This window comes from Heterodontus francisci, chromosome 6 (genome assembly GCF_036365525.1).
Source record: "Heterodontus francisci isolate sHetFra1 chromosome 6, sHetFra1.hap1, whole genome shotgun sequence".
Taxonomy (NCBI): Eukaryota; Metazoa; Chordata; class Chondrichthyes; order Heterodontiformes; family Heterodontidae; genus Heterodontus; species Heterodontus francisci.
The window spans coordinates 70,406,016-70,421,952 of NC_090376.1; the positions used below are offsets into that span (position 1 = coordinate 70,406,016).

General features: G+C 39.7%; 1 protein-coding gene across 2 annotated transcripts in view; it reads left to right on the plus strand.

Annotated features, from left to right (window-relative positions):
* Nucleotides 1-228: 228 nt before the first annotated feature.
* Nucleotides 229-15,937, plus strand: part of lonrf2 (LON peptidase N-terminal domain and ring finger 2) — a 65,686-nt gene continuing 49,977 nt past the window's right edge. The window contains exons 1-6 of one of the 2 annotated variants that reach the window (XM_068033884.1): nt 229-1,133; nt 12,023-12,141; nt 12,268-12,390; nt 12,737-12,898; nt 13,505-13,712; nt 14,231-14,330. In XM_068033884.1, the coding sequence (XP_067889985.1) occupies nt 437-1,133; nt 12,023-12,141; nt 12,268-12,390; nt 12,737-12,898; nt 13,505-13,712; nt 14,231-14,330 (1,409 nt within the window). In that variant the 5' untranslated portion in view covers nt 229-436. The remainder of the gene's footprint in view (nt 1,134-12,022; nt 12,142-12,267; nt 12,391-12,736; nt 12,899-13,504; nt 13,713-14,230; nt 14,331-15,937) is intronic. The other variant, XM_068033883.1, reaches the window with a different exon arrangement.

Here is a 15,937-nt window from a genome sequence, read left to right on the forward strand (position 1 = left end):
TTTATTTTATGGTTGTTATTTTATTTATTGTGCTCCTTTAAAAGGTGTTGAGAACACAGTTGCTCAAAAAGGCAGCTGCTGGTTGACCTGCTTCACACTTTTCAGCAGTTTGTGTTTTAAATTCAGATTTCCAGTCATTTTCATGGAAAGGGATACCACTTATTCATTCGTTTCTTAAGTCACTTGGAGAAAAAAAAGCCATGTTCAAGTTAACCTTTAATCTCATGAATAAATCAGCTAAACAAGTATCTGTTCTAGTTTTCAAGCTCCGAAGCTGAAAGGCGCGGTCAACTCACTGCTGTTTACACAACAGCTGTTCACTTATATAATACCCTGAGAGGCGGGGGCCCAATGGCTAGGCGAGGGGGCGGACACAGCAGTTAGAAGCTGAGGCGGCAACGGGCAGCGGTGAATTCGGCCCTGTCGGTTCTGCGTGATGGAGGCTCCGGCCGCTCGCACCGAGATGCTGGAGTTAGCAAATGAGGCTTTCCGGGCGATGAACTACGAGCTAGCGGCCGATATCTACGAGTGCCAGTTGCGGGAGCTGTGCCCCGAGCGCCCCCTCTACCTGAGAAAGGCCGACGCTCTGGCCCGTTGCGGCCGCTTCACTGAGGCCTTCGAGGCCTATCAGAAGGCCGCGGATCTGGATCGGCTCCGGCCCGAGAACCTGCTGAACCTGTTGGACTGCATCGCCGCCAACATCCGGAGCAAAGAGGCGCTGCCGAGGCCGCAGGCTCCCTGTCAGCTCCGGGCCGGGACACCAGCTGACGGCCCCGGAGACCGGGACGAGGACGGGGAGGAGGCGCCCTCGGACCCGCTGAGCTGCCGAGTCTGTCTGGCGCTACTCTTCGAGCCCGTCTCGCTGCCGTGCGGACACACTTTCTGCCGGAGATGCGTAGAGAAGGAGACGGTGACCGAGTGCAAACTCTGCCAACGCCCTGCGGCTGGAGGCACTTCATCACCGGGCTCCTCCGATCCAAATTTCAGGCTCAACGTGGTTCTGTGCAACTTGTTGGAGAAGTGGTTCCCGTCCGAGTGTCGCATCCAGCGGCTGCAGCTGGAGGCGGCCCGGCTGGCCAGGAGCGGGGATTACTCGGCCGCTCTGCGGCTGTGTGACCAGGCTCTGTCTCTGGGTAAGAGTGGGAGAGACCCGGGGAGGGAAGGTTTACTCTGGCTGGCATTTCTCTGAGACCAGATTAATGACGCAAAGCTTTTGTGGGGTTGCTTCAGATTTGAAGGAATAAGTCAATTAAAACCCGAGTGACCTACTTCTGGTTTCATTTACGTAACTTGTTGGGCTGAAATAGCAACAATAAAAACAACTTGTATTTTATATAGTGCATGCACGCCCCAAAAGGCTTCAGAGCAACGTTATAAAGCAAACATTGACACCCACATAAGGATCTAGTAGTGCAGATGGCCAAAAATTTGGTCAGGATTCTAAGAACATCTTGAGAAAAGACGGGTGGAGTGATTCAGGGAGGGAATTTCAGAGCTTGGAGCCTTGGCAGCTGAAGGTACAGGAATCAATGGTGAAGTGACTAAAATCGAGAATGCTCAAAGCCAGGATTAGGTGAGCACAGGTGCAATAGCGATATGAAGAAAAACCTTTTTTATGCAGTGAGTGGTTAAGATATGGAATGCACTGCCTCAAAATGTGGTGGAGGCAGATTCAATTGAGACTTTCTGAAGAGAAAAAATTGAAGGGCAACAGGGAAAAGGCAGAGAAATGGAACTAGGTGAGTTCTTGTAGAGACTGTACAGACACAACAGGTTGAATGGCTGCCTTCTGTTCTGTAATCATTCTCCAATTCTCCCCATCAACTCTGTTCAGACCCCTCATGATTTTGAACACCTCTGTTAAATCTCTTAATTGCTTCTGCAAGGAAAACGGCTCCAGCTTCTCCAGCCTATCCATGTAACTGAAATTTATTTATAAATATATGAACTGAAAATGAAATAAATAACTTTTTTTGTAATGAAACACTTACGTCGCTGAACTTTTGCACTAATAATAGTAACTGGGTTTTAAGCATCTTGACATGCACCTCCTTCAGTGAGATCTGAAGATGAGCCTGCTAAACCCAAGCAGTTAATCTACATAGAAAGATAATTTTGTAGTGAACACTATTTAGCTTGTGCTCCATGTTTAAAAAAAATTAATATTTTTAGTTAACTCAAAGATTAGTTTTAAGTTAATGCATTCTTGAATTTGAGAATGTTTGCTGTTTTTGACGGTGTCACAACCAGTTAGGAAGTTTTAAAAAAAAAAAATAGGCACATTATGACATCGTTGGTTAGAGAAAGATTTGTTGTCTTCCAAAATTAATTGATATATCATGATTTGAAAACCAACCATGGTGAATTTTATTTTCTTGCAAAAGTATCAGATATGTGTGCATTTAATGACAATATTTTGCTTTGGTTTTGTAAGCGGTGCAAGTATAGATTAATCTGTTATTGTCTGATGAAACAATGATTAAATCAGAAACAATGCTTCTGTTACAAAACATAATTAGTGAGATGTTTGAACAATATTAAAGGAACCAGAAGTAGGTCATTGAGCCACTTGAGCCTAGTGTGCCATTCAGTTAGATCATGCAATCAAAATTAGAGCACATGAGATTGGGGGTAATATACTGACACAAATTGAGAATTGGTTAGCGGACAGAAAACAGAGTAGGAATAAATGGGTATTCTCAGGTTGGCAGGCTGTGACTAGTGGGGTACCGCAAGGGATGGTGCTTGGGGCCCCAGCTATTCGCAATCTATATCAATGATTTGGACGTGGGGACCAAGTGTAATATTTCCAAGTTTGCTGATGACACAAAACTGGTGGGAATGTGAGGAGGATGCGAAGAGGCTTCAAGGGGATTTAGACAGGCTAAGTGAGTGGGCAAGAACATGCCAGATGAAATGTAATGTAGAAAAATGTGAAGTGATCCATTTTGGTAGAAAAAGCAAAAAGGCAGAGTATTTCTTAACTGGTGAGAGATTGGGAAGTGTTGATGTCCAAAGGGACCTGGGTGTCCTTGTTCATAAGTCACTGAAAGCGAACATGCAGGTGCAGCAAGCAATTGAGAAGGCAAATGGTATGTTGGCCTTTATTGCAAGAGGATTTGAGTACAGGAGTAAAGAAGTCTTGCTGCAATTGTATAGAGTTTAGAAGAATGAGAGGTAATCTCACTGAAGCAAAATAATTCTTAGAGGGCTCGACAGGGTAGATGCAGGAAGGATGTTTTCCCCCGACTGGGAGGGTCTAGAACCAGGGGCACAGTCTCAGAATAAGAGGTAGGCCATTTAGGACTGAGATGAGGAGGAATTCCTTCATTCAGGGTGGTAAATCTGTGGAAATCTTTCCCGCAGAGAGCTGTGGAGACTCAGTCATTGAGGATATTCAAGACCAAGATCGATAGATTTTTAGATATTTAGATATCAAGGGATATGGGGATAATGCGGGAAAATGGCGTCGAGGTAGAAGATCAGCCATGATCTAGTTGAATGGCGGAGCAGGCCCGAGGGGCCAAATGGCCTACTCCTGCTCCTATTTTACTATGCTGATATGTATCTTAACTCCATTTGCCTGCCTTGGTTCCATAACCTGTGAATAACAAAAATCTATCAATTTCAGCTTTGAAATTTTCAATTTACCTGGCCTGAGCAGCTTTTTTGGGGCCAGAAATTTCTCTCTTCATCCACTGTTTCTCTTGGATCCAAGTTGGATGTCCTCCACTTGGCCACATTAAGCTCCATATATGACAGTTTTGCTACTCACCTAATCTATTAATGTCCCTTTGAAACTTTGTCCTTTAACCTACGCTATTTACTTTGCTACCTAACGTAGAGTTGTCAGCAAACTTAGACATATGGATCCTTAGTCCTTCATTCAAGGAATATTAAAAACTGTGGCCCCATTACAGGTTGTGGTGGTGGTGTGGTGGTGGTGGGGGGGGGGGGGGGGGAAGGAGAGAGGGCAGTCATGTTTTGCCAATTTGCATACATACCCATTATACCTCCTGACTCCTATCTCCCAAACAGTTACCTGACCAAGCCAATAGGTTGCCATCAATTTCATGCATACTCATTTTTATTAAGTCTCTTGTGGAACCGTGTTGAATGTTTTCTGGAAGTCCGTGTAAGTAACATCTTAGACAATCCCTGATCTGCTATTTTAATGATATGACTTGTGCTATGTATTATAAAATGTGTACACTTATCCTGGAATTTTTTAAATAGAATTTAAAATGCAGGATCAAGGGTAGTGATTTTTCATGTGCCTAGCTTCAGTGGGAATGGGAATTCGTCAATGCAGGTTTTTTAAATGTCGATTATTTTAGCTAGAGTAGGAATTTCTCTTAGTGTTAACCCATGCTAGATTTGATTTGCAAGTGCCATATGCTGTAGTAAAAATTGATCCCTTCCACAGCACTGGTGATCCCTCATTTTGCAAATTTTTAGATGGCTTTTAATGTAGTACTTTTTGATCTTTTCTGTGTGTGAATAAAGAACACTCCCAAGAATGCCGTGTGCTTACTTGTGGAAGTTTTGCTTTTTGGCACATAGGAAAAGAAATAACGTGTTAAGTCATTGAATAAAAAGAACGCAGAATTTTCAGTTGTATGTTCAGTTGCAGAGCTAAAAATCTGGACTTCACTAGGACTGGAGGGGGATAGGCTGTGAAGGGAAATGTTTTAGTAAAATTAAAGCAGTTGTTGCTGATAAGTTGCCAAAATTTAACAAGCCTAAATATTTTGGTAAATTGTATATACCGAATAGAAGCTGCATAATGATCAGTGGAGCTAAGATTATTTCATAAGGAAGTGAAGGATTGAGTGAGTTTTGAAAAGTGAACTAATGAGCAAAGCTGTCTTCCACAGGCTTTGGGGAGGGTGGGGGGAGGGACATGATTAAGTTTAGAAGTTTTAACTCAACAAGTGAATACCGTCAACCCTGTTCTGCTAGAATGCTTGGTAGACATGAAAATTAGTCATTAAGTGGGAGTTTTGATGAATATGTTTCGCTTTATAGTTGCCATTACAAGTTCTCAGACATAAAACTGTTCAGCCCTAAATTTCCCACACAAATGAGACTTCTACAAGTAAGTCAAAAACTTGAGTATTGCTGAAAATAGAGACATGTTGTCGAAGCTTTTCGTGTTGCATTCATCAGGACAATTCGCAAGAATACTAGTGTAAGGAAAAACAGCAATTTTATACTGAGAAGAGTGTGCTGATTGGTTGGCAAGTGAACTTTGGTAGAGGCGTTGCCATGGAGAATGCACCAGTTTATGGTGACTGGCAGTTAACTGCCAAGCTTTGTTTGAAATTTAAACCAGGCAGTTTGACTCTGGTCAAGGCATTGCCCTGAGGAATGAACCAGAGAATGGCTGTCACTTATTTTGTTTAGCTGAAACAAGCGCAATGTTTGTACATGTTCTTTCTGTCTGCAAAGAACAGGGCGCTGTGTATTAATATATGTAGCTTCCAGTACACACACATGCACCACACTGCTTACCCGACTGACAATCTTCAATTGGTTGTCAGCATAATTCTTAGCACACTGTGGATTATTTAGCAAATGTTGTCCAATCGCAGAATCACATTTAATGTTGGACACTGTGTTTGTTTTGAGTTTTGCAAGTACGGGCTGCTTGGGTACAGCCTCTACCTTGCCTTTTGCAAACAGCAGAAGGGACATGTTGTTTGATACGATCCGCCAGTCTTTGGGACTGGCATTGAAATTCCTATATCACATTACTCATTTGTGTGACAGGCAGGACATCTTTTTGGCTTGACAGCAGCATCCTGTTAGTGGCGAACACCACACATGTTGCTACTGCATATTAGCTGCGTGAAGTAGCTAACTTCACCTGTTGCTCAAATTTTTGGGATACATTATCCTTCCAGGGTAATTTGAGGTAGACTGAGCACTTTTTGGGGCCAGAAATGGCTACCCTGATCAGATCATTTCTCTCTGTGTATGTCATGCAAACCTATGAACGGGCCTAAAGCTGTCATTTTCAATGCCAGTGTGATGCTAGGTGTATAGGCCTTGCGTCCCAAAGACTAGTGGATTGTATCAAACAACATGTCCCTCCGCTGTTTGCAACGGGCAAGGTACAGGCTGTACCCAACCAGCCCATGCTTGCAAAGTTCAAAGCACAGTGTTGAACATTAAATGTGATTTCACGATTGGATAACATTTGCTAAATAATTCTCAGCATGCTAAGAATTACGCTGACAACCAATTTAAGATTGTCAGTCGGGCTCACAGTATGGCGCATTTGTACGTACTGGAAGCTACATATATTAAAACACAGGGCCCTGTTCTTTGCAGACAGAAAGAAAGTACAAACATGGTGCTTGTTTCAGCTATACAGAATTAAGTGACAGCCATTCTTTGGTCAAGCATTGGTTTATCCCTCAGGGCAATCAGTCAACTTGCCTGGTTTAAATGTCAACAAAACCTGGCAGTTAACTGTCAGTCAGCGTAAACTGGTACATTCTCCATGGCAATGCCTCTACCGATCAAAGTTCACTTGCCAACCAATCAGCACTTTTTTCATACAGTATAAAGTTGTTTTCCCTTACATTCGTATTCTTGCGGATTGTCCTGATGAGCGCAAGATGAAAAGCTTTGAGAACATGTCTCTATTTTTAGCAATACTCAAGTTCTGTACTGCCAAATGATTATATGTCAAAAACAGTTGAGTTGAATGATTAAAACGCCATTGAACCAAATGGCAAACCTTGTCTGTCTAACCTCACTTGTAAGGTGTTTGGTTTATTATGTCCACATGAGCAGACTGATGCAGTTCTTGTTTAACATCTGTCAAAAGATAGCACCACCTACAGTGCAGCACTCACTCAGTATTCCACTGAACTGCCAGCCTTGATTGTGTGTCCAGGTCTCTTGACCTGAGGTTGAACCTCCCACCTTCTGACTGAGCCAAGGCTGTTATTGCTGGCAGAAGAGAGGATTTTGCAAGTGACTACATCATTGTTTTTATTTTTAGGCTTCAGAGTGGTTAGCCCTAAATGATTGGCTATGATAAAGGTACAGTTACTTGGATAATAGCATGACTGAAATCAGTGACCCATCACTGCAAAAACTGAAACCTGTACATGCATATTAATCGCCTATTGGCGAGCTATCTGGGCTGACAAAGGTTCATTTGGATGAATAGGCCTATCATTGAATTTTTTTAAGAAAATAAAAAAAAAATGCTTTTATGTTACACTAGTATGATGCAGAGGCTGCTGTTTCCCAATGTGCAGGCCTTGCTTGTTGGCAAGCCAGAATAGCCTTGCTGGATTTGCTATGGCTGACTGCCAGAAGACCTTTAATTTGAGGTAAAAACGTGCCTTCCTTGTGATCAATCTTGAAGAATTTGGCATCTGGACAGGTACTTGAACGAGCAAGGCATAGAAGGATATGGAATTAATGCAGGCAGGTGGGATTCGTATAGATGGGCATTATGGTGGGCATGGACACAGTGGGCCGAAGGGCCTGTTTCTATGCTGTACGACTCTATGACTGTCTGACTTACAAGTTGGGAACGGGTAACTATTCCTCTTAGCACAATAATAGTCAAACAGGATTTGGTGACTTGAATGTCCTGGAGGGGGATTTGTCTTCCATTCAATTCTTAGGGGCTTGGTAATCTAATACCTAATGTAAAAAAAAATCCCCAAGGTAGTATCCTAACAAGTCTGTTTTGTACCCTCTCTAAGCCTCCTTATCATTCCTGCATTGTGTGATGCCCAGTACTTCACATACCTTTGCTTTTATATTCTATACTGTTGGTGATTAAACCTAAAATTATATTTGCATTTTTATGGCATTATTAACTTGATATGCTGCTTTTAATGGACCTGTGAACCTGGCTCCTGAGTCTCTCTATCCTACAATATTGAACTTCTTTCCATTTTAAGTATAAATACTGTTGTTGCAGGATCCCGCATATGCTGATGTTGCGTTCCAGCTGCTACTTTTTAGCCCACTACCCAGCTTCTCAGTGTTGCTTTGAGACTTCCTTTTATCTTCTAAATAATGGATTATACTTGTATGTAATCAAAATACTGCAGATGCTGGACATCTGAAATAAAAACAGAAAATGCTGGAAATACTCAAGTCAGGCAGGTTGATGACCTTTTGTCAGAACTGGAAAATTGGTTGGGGTTGGTAAAATATGATCATGTACATATTTTGAAAGTATCTTGGTAGAAAGTAAGTTTGATGTCAATGTTTTCTTAGTTTTAACACTGCAAAAAAATCCCAGAGATTAATTGAATTTAGATCGAGGCAAAATCTTTGGCACAGAATGCAGATCACTAAGCAACAATTAAATATCCAATCTGTGACCCAAAGATGCCATGTTCTCCCAATTCCAGGCAACATGGCCCTTGAAACCAAGACAACTCATTCCTATCTAGGTTTATTATTCATTAGTTTGTGCTGTTTGATTTTAATCAGCCTGGAACTTGACACTGTTGTCTTAATGATGGATAAATGCTTTGGTAACAGAGCCAATATTAATGTCCGCAACTTGAGAAGTAGAATCATAAGAATGGTTACAGCACATTAATGTTGCTAATTAATACATATTGATGAGAACACTGATTTAAACTTTGTGCCAACTCTGAAGCTCCATGATATGAACCTAATGTAGTCCATGATAAAGATTTAGGCATCTGTGCCCTCAAACTCGAGGATCATCCTAGAATACAAAGATAACCCCTTATTTCCACTTCCAACTGACTCCTTAAACCTCCCTTCTCTGCTCTTTCTACCCTTGCCCACCATCCCATGCATGCGAACCTACATTGTCACCTGGTCCACCAATGTTCATCTCGTGTTCAAATCTGCCACGACTTGTCTATCCCTAGCTGTTCTGATGAAAGGTCACAGACCTGAAATGTTAATTCTGCTTCTCTCCACAGATGCCTGACCTGCTGAGTTTTTCCAGCACTTGGTTTTTCTTGTTTTTCCAACCCTGGCCTCTTATGCATCCCCCATTCATTTTGCCACACTGTTCGTGCCATGCTTCTGCCATCTAGGCCTCAAGCTCTGGAATTGCCTCCTTTAAAACTTATTTCTTAGACCAAGCTTTTGGTCACCCTCCTAATACCTTTTGGGTTGGTAGCAATTTTTGTCTGTTCACACTCTTGTGAAGCACATTGGGATGTTTTCTTGTATTAAATGAGCTCTATTAATGTGAATTGCTGTTGCAAAACATTGACCTCTGAGTACAAAAACTGCTGGAAAAACTCAGCAGGTCTGTCAGCATTTGTGGAGGAAGAGTAAACATTTCAGATGGTTACCTTAGACCTGAAACATTGACTGTTTCTCTCTCCACAGATGCTGCAGACCTATTTCATTGCCTTAATTATCTTGTATACTCCTCAAGGCTGCTTTCCAGGCTGAAAAGTCCAAATACTCCATTGTTGCCTCATAAACAGCCTTTAATATCAGTGTTAGTATTGTTGTGCATTATATTGAAGTTACACCATGATGCCCATGGAGTGATGGTTATGCCAGTGATCATCTCTAAACGGAGCTCTAATTTTGGCTTTAGGCGCTGGAAGAGCTGCTCTGTGTAGGCTATTGACTTTCCTACAGGAAGGAAGTTTTAAGGGTAATTAAAAATGGAGTGACTTTTGTCACTAAATGCATCCAATTAAAAATCAGACCAATGTTGCACATTCCTTGCTCTTTTACTGTTTTCTGTCTGCTAATTTGGCAACATAAGTTTCATAATGGGGCTTTTTATAGCATATAAATATTAAGTAAAAGGTGCTTTCCTGCAGATCATGTATTTTTATGAATTTTTCAGTCCCACTACTCTGCAGGTCATAGCATATTAGTAAAGTTTCCCACCCACTGGAAAATAGCCAAATTAAACACTCTATTTGTCCCCCAGAATAAAGCACACCAAACCAGGTTTCTTTAAACAACTGCAAAATTTAACTATTTATTAATAAACTAAGTTTTAAACAATAATGAGAACTCTTTGTGAAAGGATTCTTTTCAAACTCCTAACCCTCAAGCGCGCACACGCATACATTCAGAAAAAAAAGTTAACCGGTTTTAAAATGTTTTTGATTACAACTGTTTCTTAAGAATAATATAATTAGGTTGTCACGTTCTGGTAGGATATTTCTGGGTCAGTGAGGCGTCCCAGAGCCGAATAGTTGGATGCCACTTGTCTCTCCAGGCCAAGTTGATGAGCAGTCTGTGATGGGTAGGCTTCAAGGCACTTCGTTAGCAGCAGGTGTCACACAGATCTTTCAGCAAAGGGTGTAGCAACAGGTCTACTTGGGTTTTTAAATAGCAGTCTAGCAATAGAGGCTTTCTTGAGCTTTCAGGATCTCCCAAAACATGAGGCAACAGGAACCACTCCTGAGGCAGAGATTTTTCAGACACTGGAGACAATAGGAATCTACTACCTTTTAAAATGCAGGGGCTTCCTGTCAGCAAAAGAGCCTTTCTCCACAGAGAGCAGCAACTGCCTTCCTCGGTCTTTTTCTCTCTCCAGGCAGACCATAGCCACCACCTCAAATGTAGAATTTCTCTTTACAAGGGAGGGAAACCTTTTTCAGGGAGAGGATTTTTTCCTGTGGTCTACAAAAACACAGGTCCCAGCCAGTTTTTTTTTCCTGACTCCTGCCTGACCAGCACTGGTCTTCACTGCAAAAAAAAAAAGAAACTGAAACTCTAACAATCAAGTCATATGACCTGTCATTTCCCTTGCTTTTGTTTGGAACCGGTGTCTTGCAGTCTGACCCACTCAGTTCAAACACAAGTTTCAGCATTCAATATTCACGGAAAATCCTTTTTCTCAGTTTTTTTAAAAAAACACAGAATTTTCAGCTTTCAAATAAAAAAAAAATTCTTGTGACAATGTTTAAAGTTTTTTTTTAAAGTTTGTCTTACGAATGTAGTTCACAACTGCAGACCAGTTTGAGAGTATCCAATGCTAGTAATGAACATGGTGCAGTTAATCCTGATTAAACACACAAGCAGCTTTCCAGGAAATGTGCTTGGTTCACTATTTGTTAACTGGATGATAACCAATTTGCAAGTATTTGTGCAACAGCCCATTTTAAACACAAATTTATAAAGAGCTGACAAACATTTTACACAAGCAGCTAAATGTTGTATTTAGGTGCTCAAATTGGTAAAATTCAGTTGTCTTAAGCTAGGTGTTCTATACTTTAAAAATGCATGGTTATGAGGCTGTGCATTAAAATCCTGTGCTTGAAATTTGAGCATTTTAACTGAAGTTGCTATGCTATATTTTTGTAACTTTAAATAACATGATTTTCTGTTTCTTGGCAATCTATATAGATAATTTTACTTTATTGAATTTAAATCTCTATGCAGTTTTTAATCCTATGACTGCCAGCTCTTACTACTTGGGATCACAGGCTACAGTGCCTTCTCCCCAGCAGGCAGTTCTGCTTAATATTTCTTTTCACAAAAATTCCCACCTCAAGTTGTTGTTAAATTACCAGATATGTTCATATAATTTTTTTTTGTTCTAAGCATTTTCTTACCATTTATTTGGGGGGAAGGAGTGGGATGTTGGGGTGGAGAGAAGTTGGTTTTTAGAATTGTTTTCTGTGATTAATCACAAACTGAATTCTAGTAGTATAAGAATCTGGTAGCTTGGACTACCCTGACTGGAAGAGGATGCGCAGTTGCCTGTTGCCTGCGTTCAAAATGGACTCTATGTGGCTGTGTTTAATAGGTAATTTTCCTCAAAAATAACTAATTGCCCTTGGTGGAAAAGGTGGAGCTTTCGTAGTTTGTTTCAAAACTGATGGTTGGACATGCGATAGACTGCATTAATACTAAGGAATGCAAAAGCAGAGCATTTTGAATATACGGGAAATGTGTTACCAGCTATAAGATGTGCAAGTCAAATTCTTAAATTCTACTGAAAAAGATGATATAGTCAACCATATTTAACTTTGATATTAAAATGTTTTACTTGAACTTTATCAATATATTTCCTCAGTACCCCATGACTACTTGATGCGGTGTTACCGTGCAGAGCTAAATGTAACTATAGGAAAATACGAGGAAGCACTATGTGATGGAGGTGTAGCATGTACACTTAAACCACTAAAGACAAAGGTAACGCATTGCATCATGGAATTTTTTTTGGGGTCTGGCTTAAAAATTCATGTATTTTTAAATGGCACAATTGGCCCTGCTCGCACCAGGATTGTTCGGTTATATTTGTACCTGTTTTCCTGATAGGGGCATTTTTGGAAAGCTCAAGCTCTTGTTAAAATGGGTAGAACGGAAGAAGCTTTAAAGGAGTATTTGTACTGCATTGCTTTGAGACCAGACTGGAATTCCGTAAAATTAGAAGCACAAAAGGTAATTTATGTTAGTTCCTTTATTCTCCAGACCATTGAGTTGTTCGACCAAATATGTTCCCAGTTGGGCATAGGTGTGCCAACTTATACCTTTTCTATTCACTGGTCAGTTAGTGTAAGACGCACATCACAACAAGAATAGCGTGACACTAAAAGTGACTTAACTGTTTCACTTGGTGAGGAAATAAGTGTTGCTGTATCGTCCCTCGAATTGCTAACTTCCCTTGTATGTCGAGTGGGCCAGTGTGATTGGTAGCCCAAAGGATTTCAAAACTTTCTGCTTTTTTTATTGTGCATCTTTGTTGGATGATCTAATAAGATATTCATGACTTTCATTTCTATTATAGATCTTGTGTGATATGTTTTCACCTGTCTTGGAGAATATGCAGGACACTCTACCAACCAACATGCGATCGCAATCATCTTGCATAAGACCTAAGCCTGCTTTTCTCAGCACTTTTAGTTCTGCATCAGTTGCCAGAGACAGTATAGATGCTGGACCTTCTGAGGTATATGTTCTAACTTTTAGAAGTGTCTACAAACATAAATATAGTGTAGTGCAAACAGGAAACTGATTACGTTTGGACTAAACAAATAGCACTTTATGTTCTACTTTCTTCGTTAATTCTGAGAAACTTAATTACAGAAATTAAGTTCTATGTTATCAGTTTTGCTCTGGACCAAATCCAAGGTTCAGATTAGGTGGGTTGAATCTAATTTGTTTCACTGGAAAATTTAAAATGGGAAACTGTAATAATAAGTGTTAGGTAATATAAAGTGGAAGCATTGTGCTTCAGCAAGTGTTGGCCCAAATAGTACATGTGGTATGCTGTATACATAGCTAGCTGATAAAAATAAACTTGAGTCTGACTTCTGTGGATGCTTGTAGATTTTGAGTGGAGATGAAACTCTGATTTAATCTGCAGTAAATCTTGATTTCAGAGCATGGTAATTCAGTGACTTGTACATTAATGACTTGGATTTGTAGACAGGAATCTTGAATATACTGTCAACTAACGTTTTATCTAGTTCTTAAAAGAAAAGGTAAATGTGTCTCCATGTAAATTTGAATTTCAGATTGTAACGAACCTTGCATTTTATTTTCTCCTTGCTAGGTTTTGTCCAAAATGAACAAAATTTCAGTACAAGAGCCAGATGCATCAAGTCAAATACTGAAAAAGTCCAAGGCAACACTAGGTGAAACTTCTGTGCCAACTGAAGCAGTTCCATCTTGTTTAATTAACTGCAGCCAAAAGAGAAAGCAATCACAGGAGACAGAGATCTGCCAGCGCTTCAAAACACCCCAAAAAATGGCTAAAAAAGGTTTGATATTTTGATCAATTTTTGAGTGCTTCCCTGACTTTTTACATCTAATGCTATATTTGCTACAGATAAAATAATGGTAGGTGGCGATTCGGAAGCTTCTGTGGATTTGTGAAGGTGTAGGCAGAAAAACACAATGTGGGCAAATAGCATAAATGAGGTATGACATTTGCATGGGTGTTTTCCATGATTGTATGTTGAAAATTATAATGGAAAAATTGAGTGTAGATAAACGTGACCCATTTAAGAGGAGCACACATGAAGATGCAAGATTTTAAAAACACAGGCATGATGGGCCAAATGGTCTCCTTCTGTGCTCTGATTCAGATTCTAAAGTCTTAATTGATCATCTCATCTTTCAATTTCCCAAGATGAAATGAAGAAACATCTTGTAATTCTTGAACTAGTCAAAATTTAGTCTTGCTAAAAGTGAGACCACTAACTGGAAGCTATAAATTTTGTTATGTATTTACAGTGGCTTTAAAAAAAAAATACCTTTTTTTTCCCTCCTAAACTAGATGAATTTGTACCATTGACCTTTGAGAATTTTAAAGCATCAAGGGAGATTCCTAGTGAACTTGTGGATCCATCTGATTTTGAGTGCTCTCTTTGTATGAGGTATTTAAGTTTTAAATTTTTTTTCTAAATGGTCTACAATAAATTGATCAGAAATTAGCCTTTAACACTGCATAAAATGTAGAATTCATAATTTGTTTTTAAAGCAATGGGACTTTTCTGTACAGACTATCTCTGTGACAGTGCTAGAATATGTTCTACTTATAGCTTAAATTCATTAAGTGGCTTTTTCAAGACCTTCTGACGAGCTAGGAGTAGAGTATATTTTAAAATTAGTAATTGAACATTAATTAAAAAAAATATTGTGCTTTTAAAGGCTGCTTTAGTAATACAAAATGGTGCAAAATTAAATGGGACCAATACTTAAGTGAGTGAGGAAAGAAATGATCTTCTAATGCAAATTAGTTCCTGGAAAACAAAATATTCTGTAAAAGAACCACCTGCTTGAGTTTGGTATATCCAACTAGAAGAGACTTGCTCTGGCGCATTTGACGCACTCAACCATAGGTTGTCTGTCAAGCTAAGCAAGGGGCTGAATGCTAGTTCAAATTCAATAATGCATTTTTAAAAAAATAACTGGAGGCGTTGTAATTTTGGAATCAAAACAGGATGAAAATGCTGAACAGGTCTGTCAGTATCTGTAAGGATAAATAAGGCAGGTTAATGTTTCATGTATGCTTATTAGAACTGTCAGTTGTGATGAGTCTACACCAAACACAACCTGTGCTTTTCTGTTTATAGACTTTTTAATGGGCAAATTACACCTATTTATGTGAACCTTCCCATTGGCGAGTCATGCTGAAATTGCATGTGAATCTCATTAGTGTAAATACTGACGTAAAACGAGAAATCAGAATAAACATTCAAGGTGCGAGGAAAGCACTCAGCTGATGCCATATTCCTTAGTCCCTCTTTAGGAAGGAAAATTATATTTGAAGTGATCAAGTTACAATTTATATACACTAAGCACAGTGTTTAAGAAAATGCAATCATGGAAGTTTTGCAGTTTTTAATGTAAGTTCTGATATAGAAGATGATGCAGGTCTTGAATTTTGGGTTACAGTGAGGAGAGAAAAAAGCTTAAAATTTGCCTTAAAATGCCAGAAATATGACTTGTGCCTGAAGTTTTAGGTATAAATTTACAGAGCTGCTGTAAATTCAGAAGATTTGTGTTAGCTCAACACCCATGCAAAAGTGAAGCTATGATGAGCAGTGGAGGTTTCACTGAATTCACATAAAAGATCAAGGAAATTCAGGCATAGCATATAAATGACTTAAGTTATTTACTCCCAAATTTCCTCAATCTGTTATGCTTAAAATCAGCATTGCATTGTACAGGCATTGGTTTGGGAAATTTTAGGTCAGCACCGTTATGTATTCACAGCCCTTTTTTGTTATACGCTTAAAAAAAAAAAGTTTAGAATCAAATAGAACTTGTTTGCTTATGTATTGAGGAGGGGAAAAGGCCATTGTCCATTTATGCTTACTTTCATCTTTGGCTGATCTAGCCTGAGGAAATTAAGTAATTCAGAATCCTGGTTCCTAAGAGAGGAACATCAAACAACTGAATGGGGGGAAAAAAATCAGTCAAAAATATCTGACTTTACTTTGTGTATGGGGAAGTTTTAAAATTATCAGCTGCAGAACTT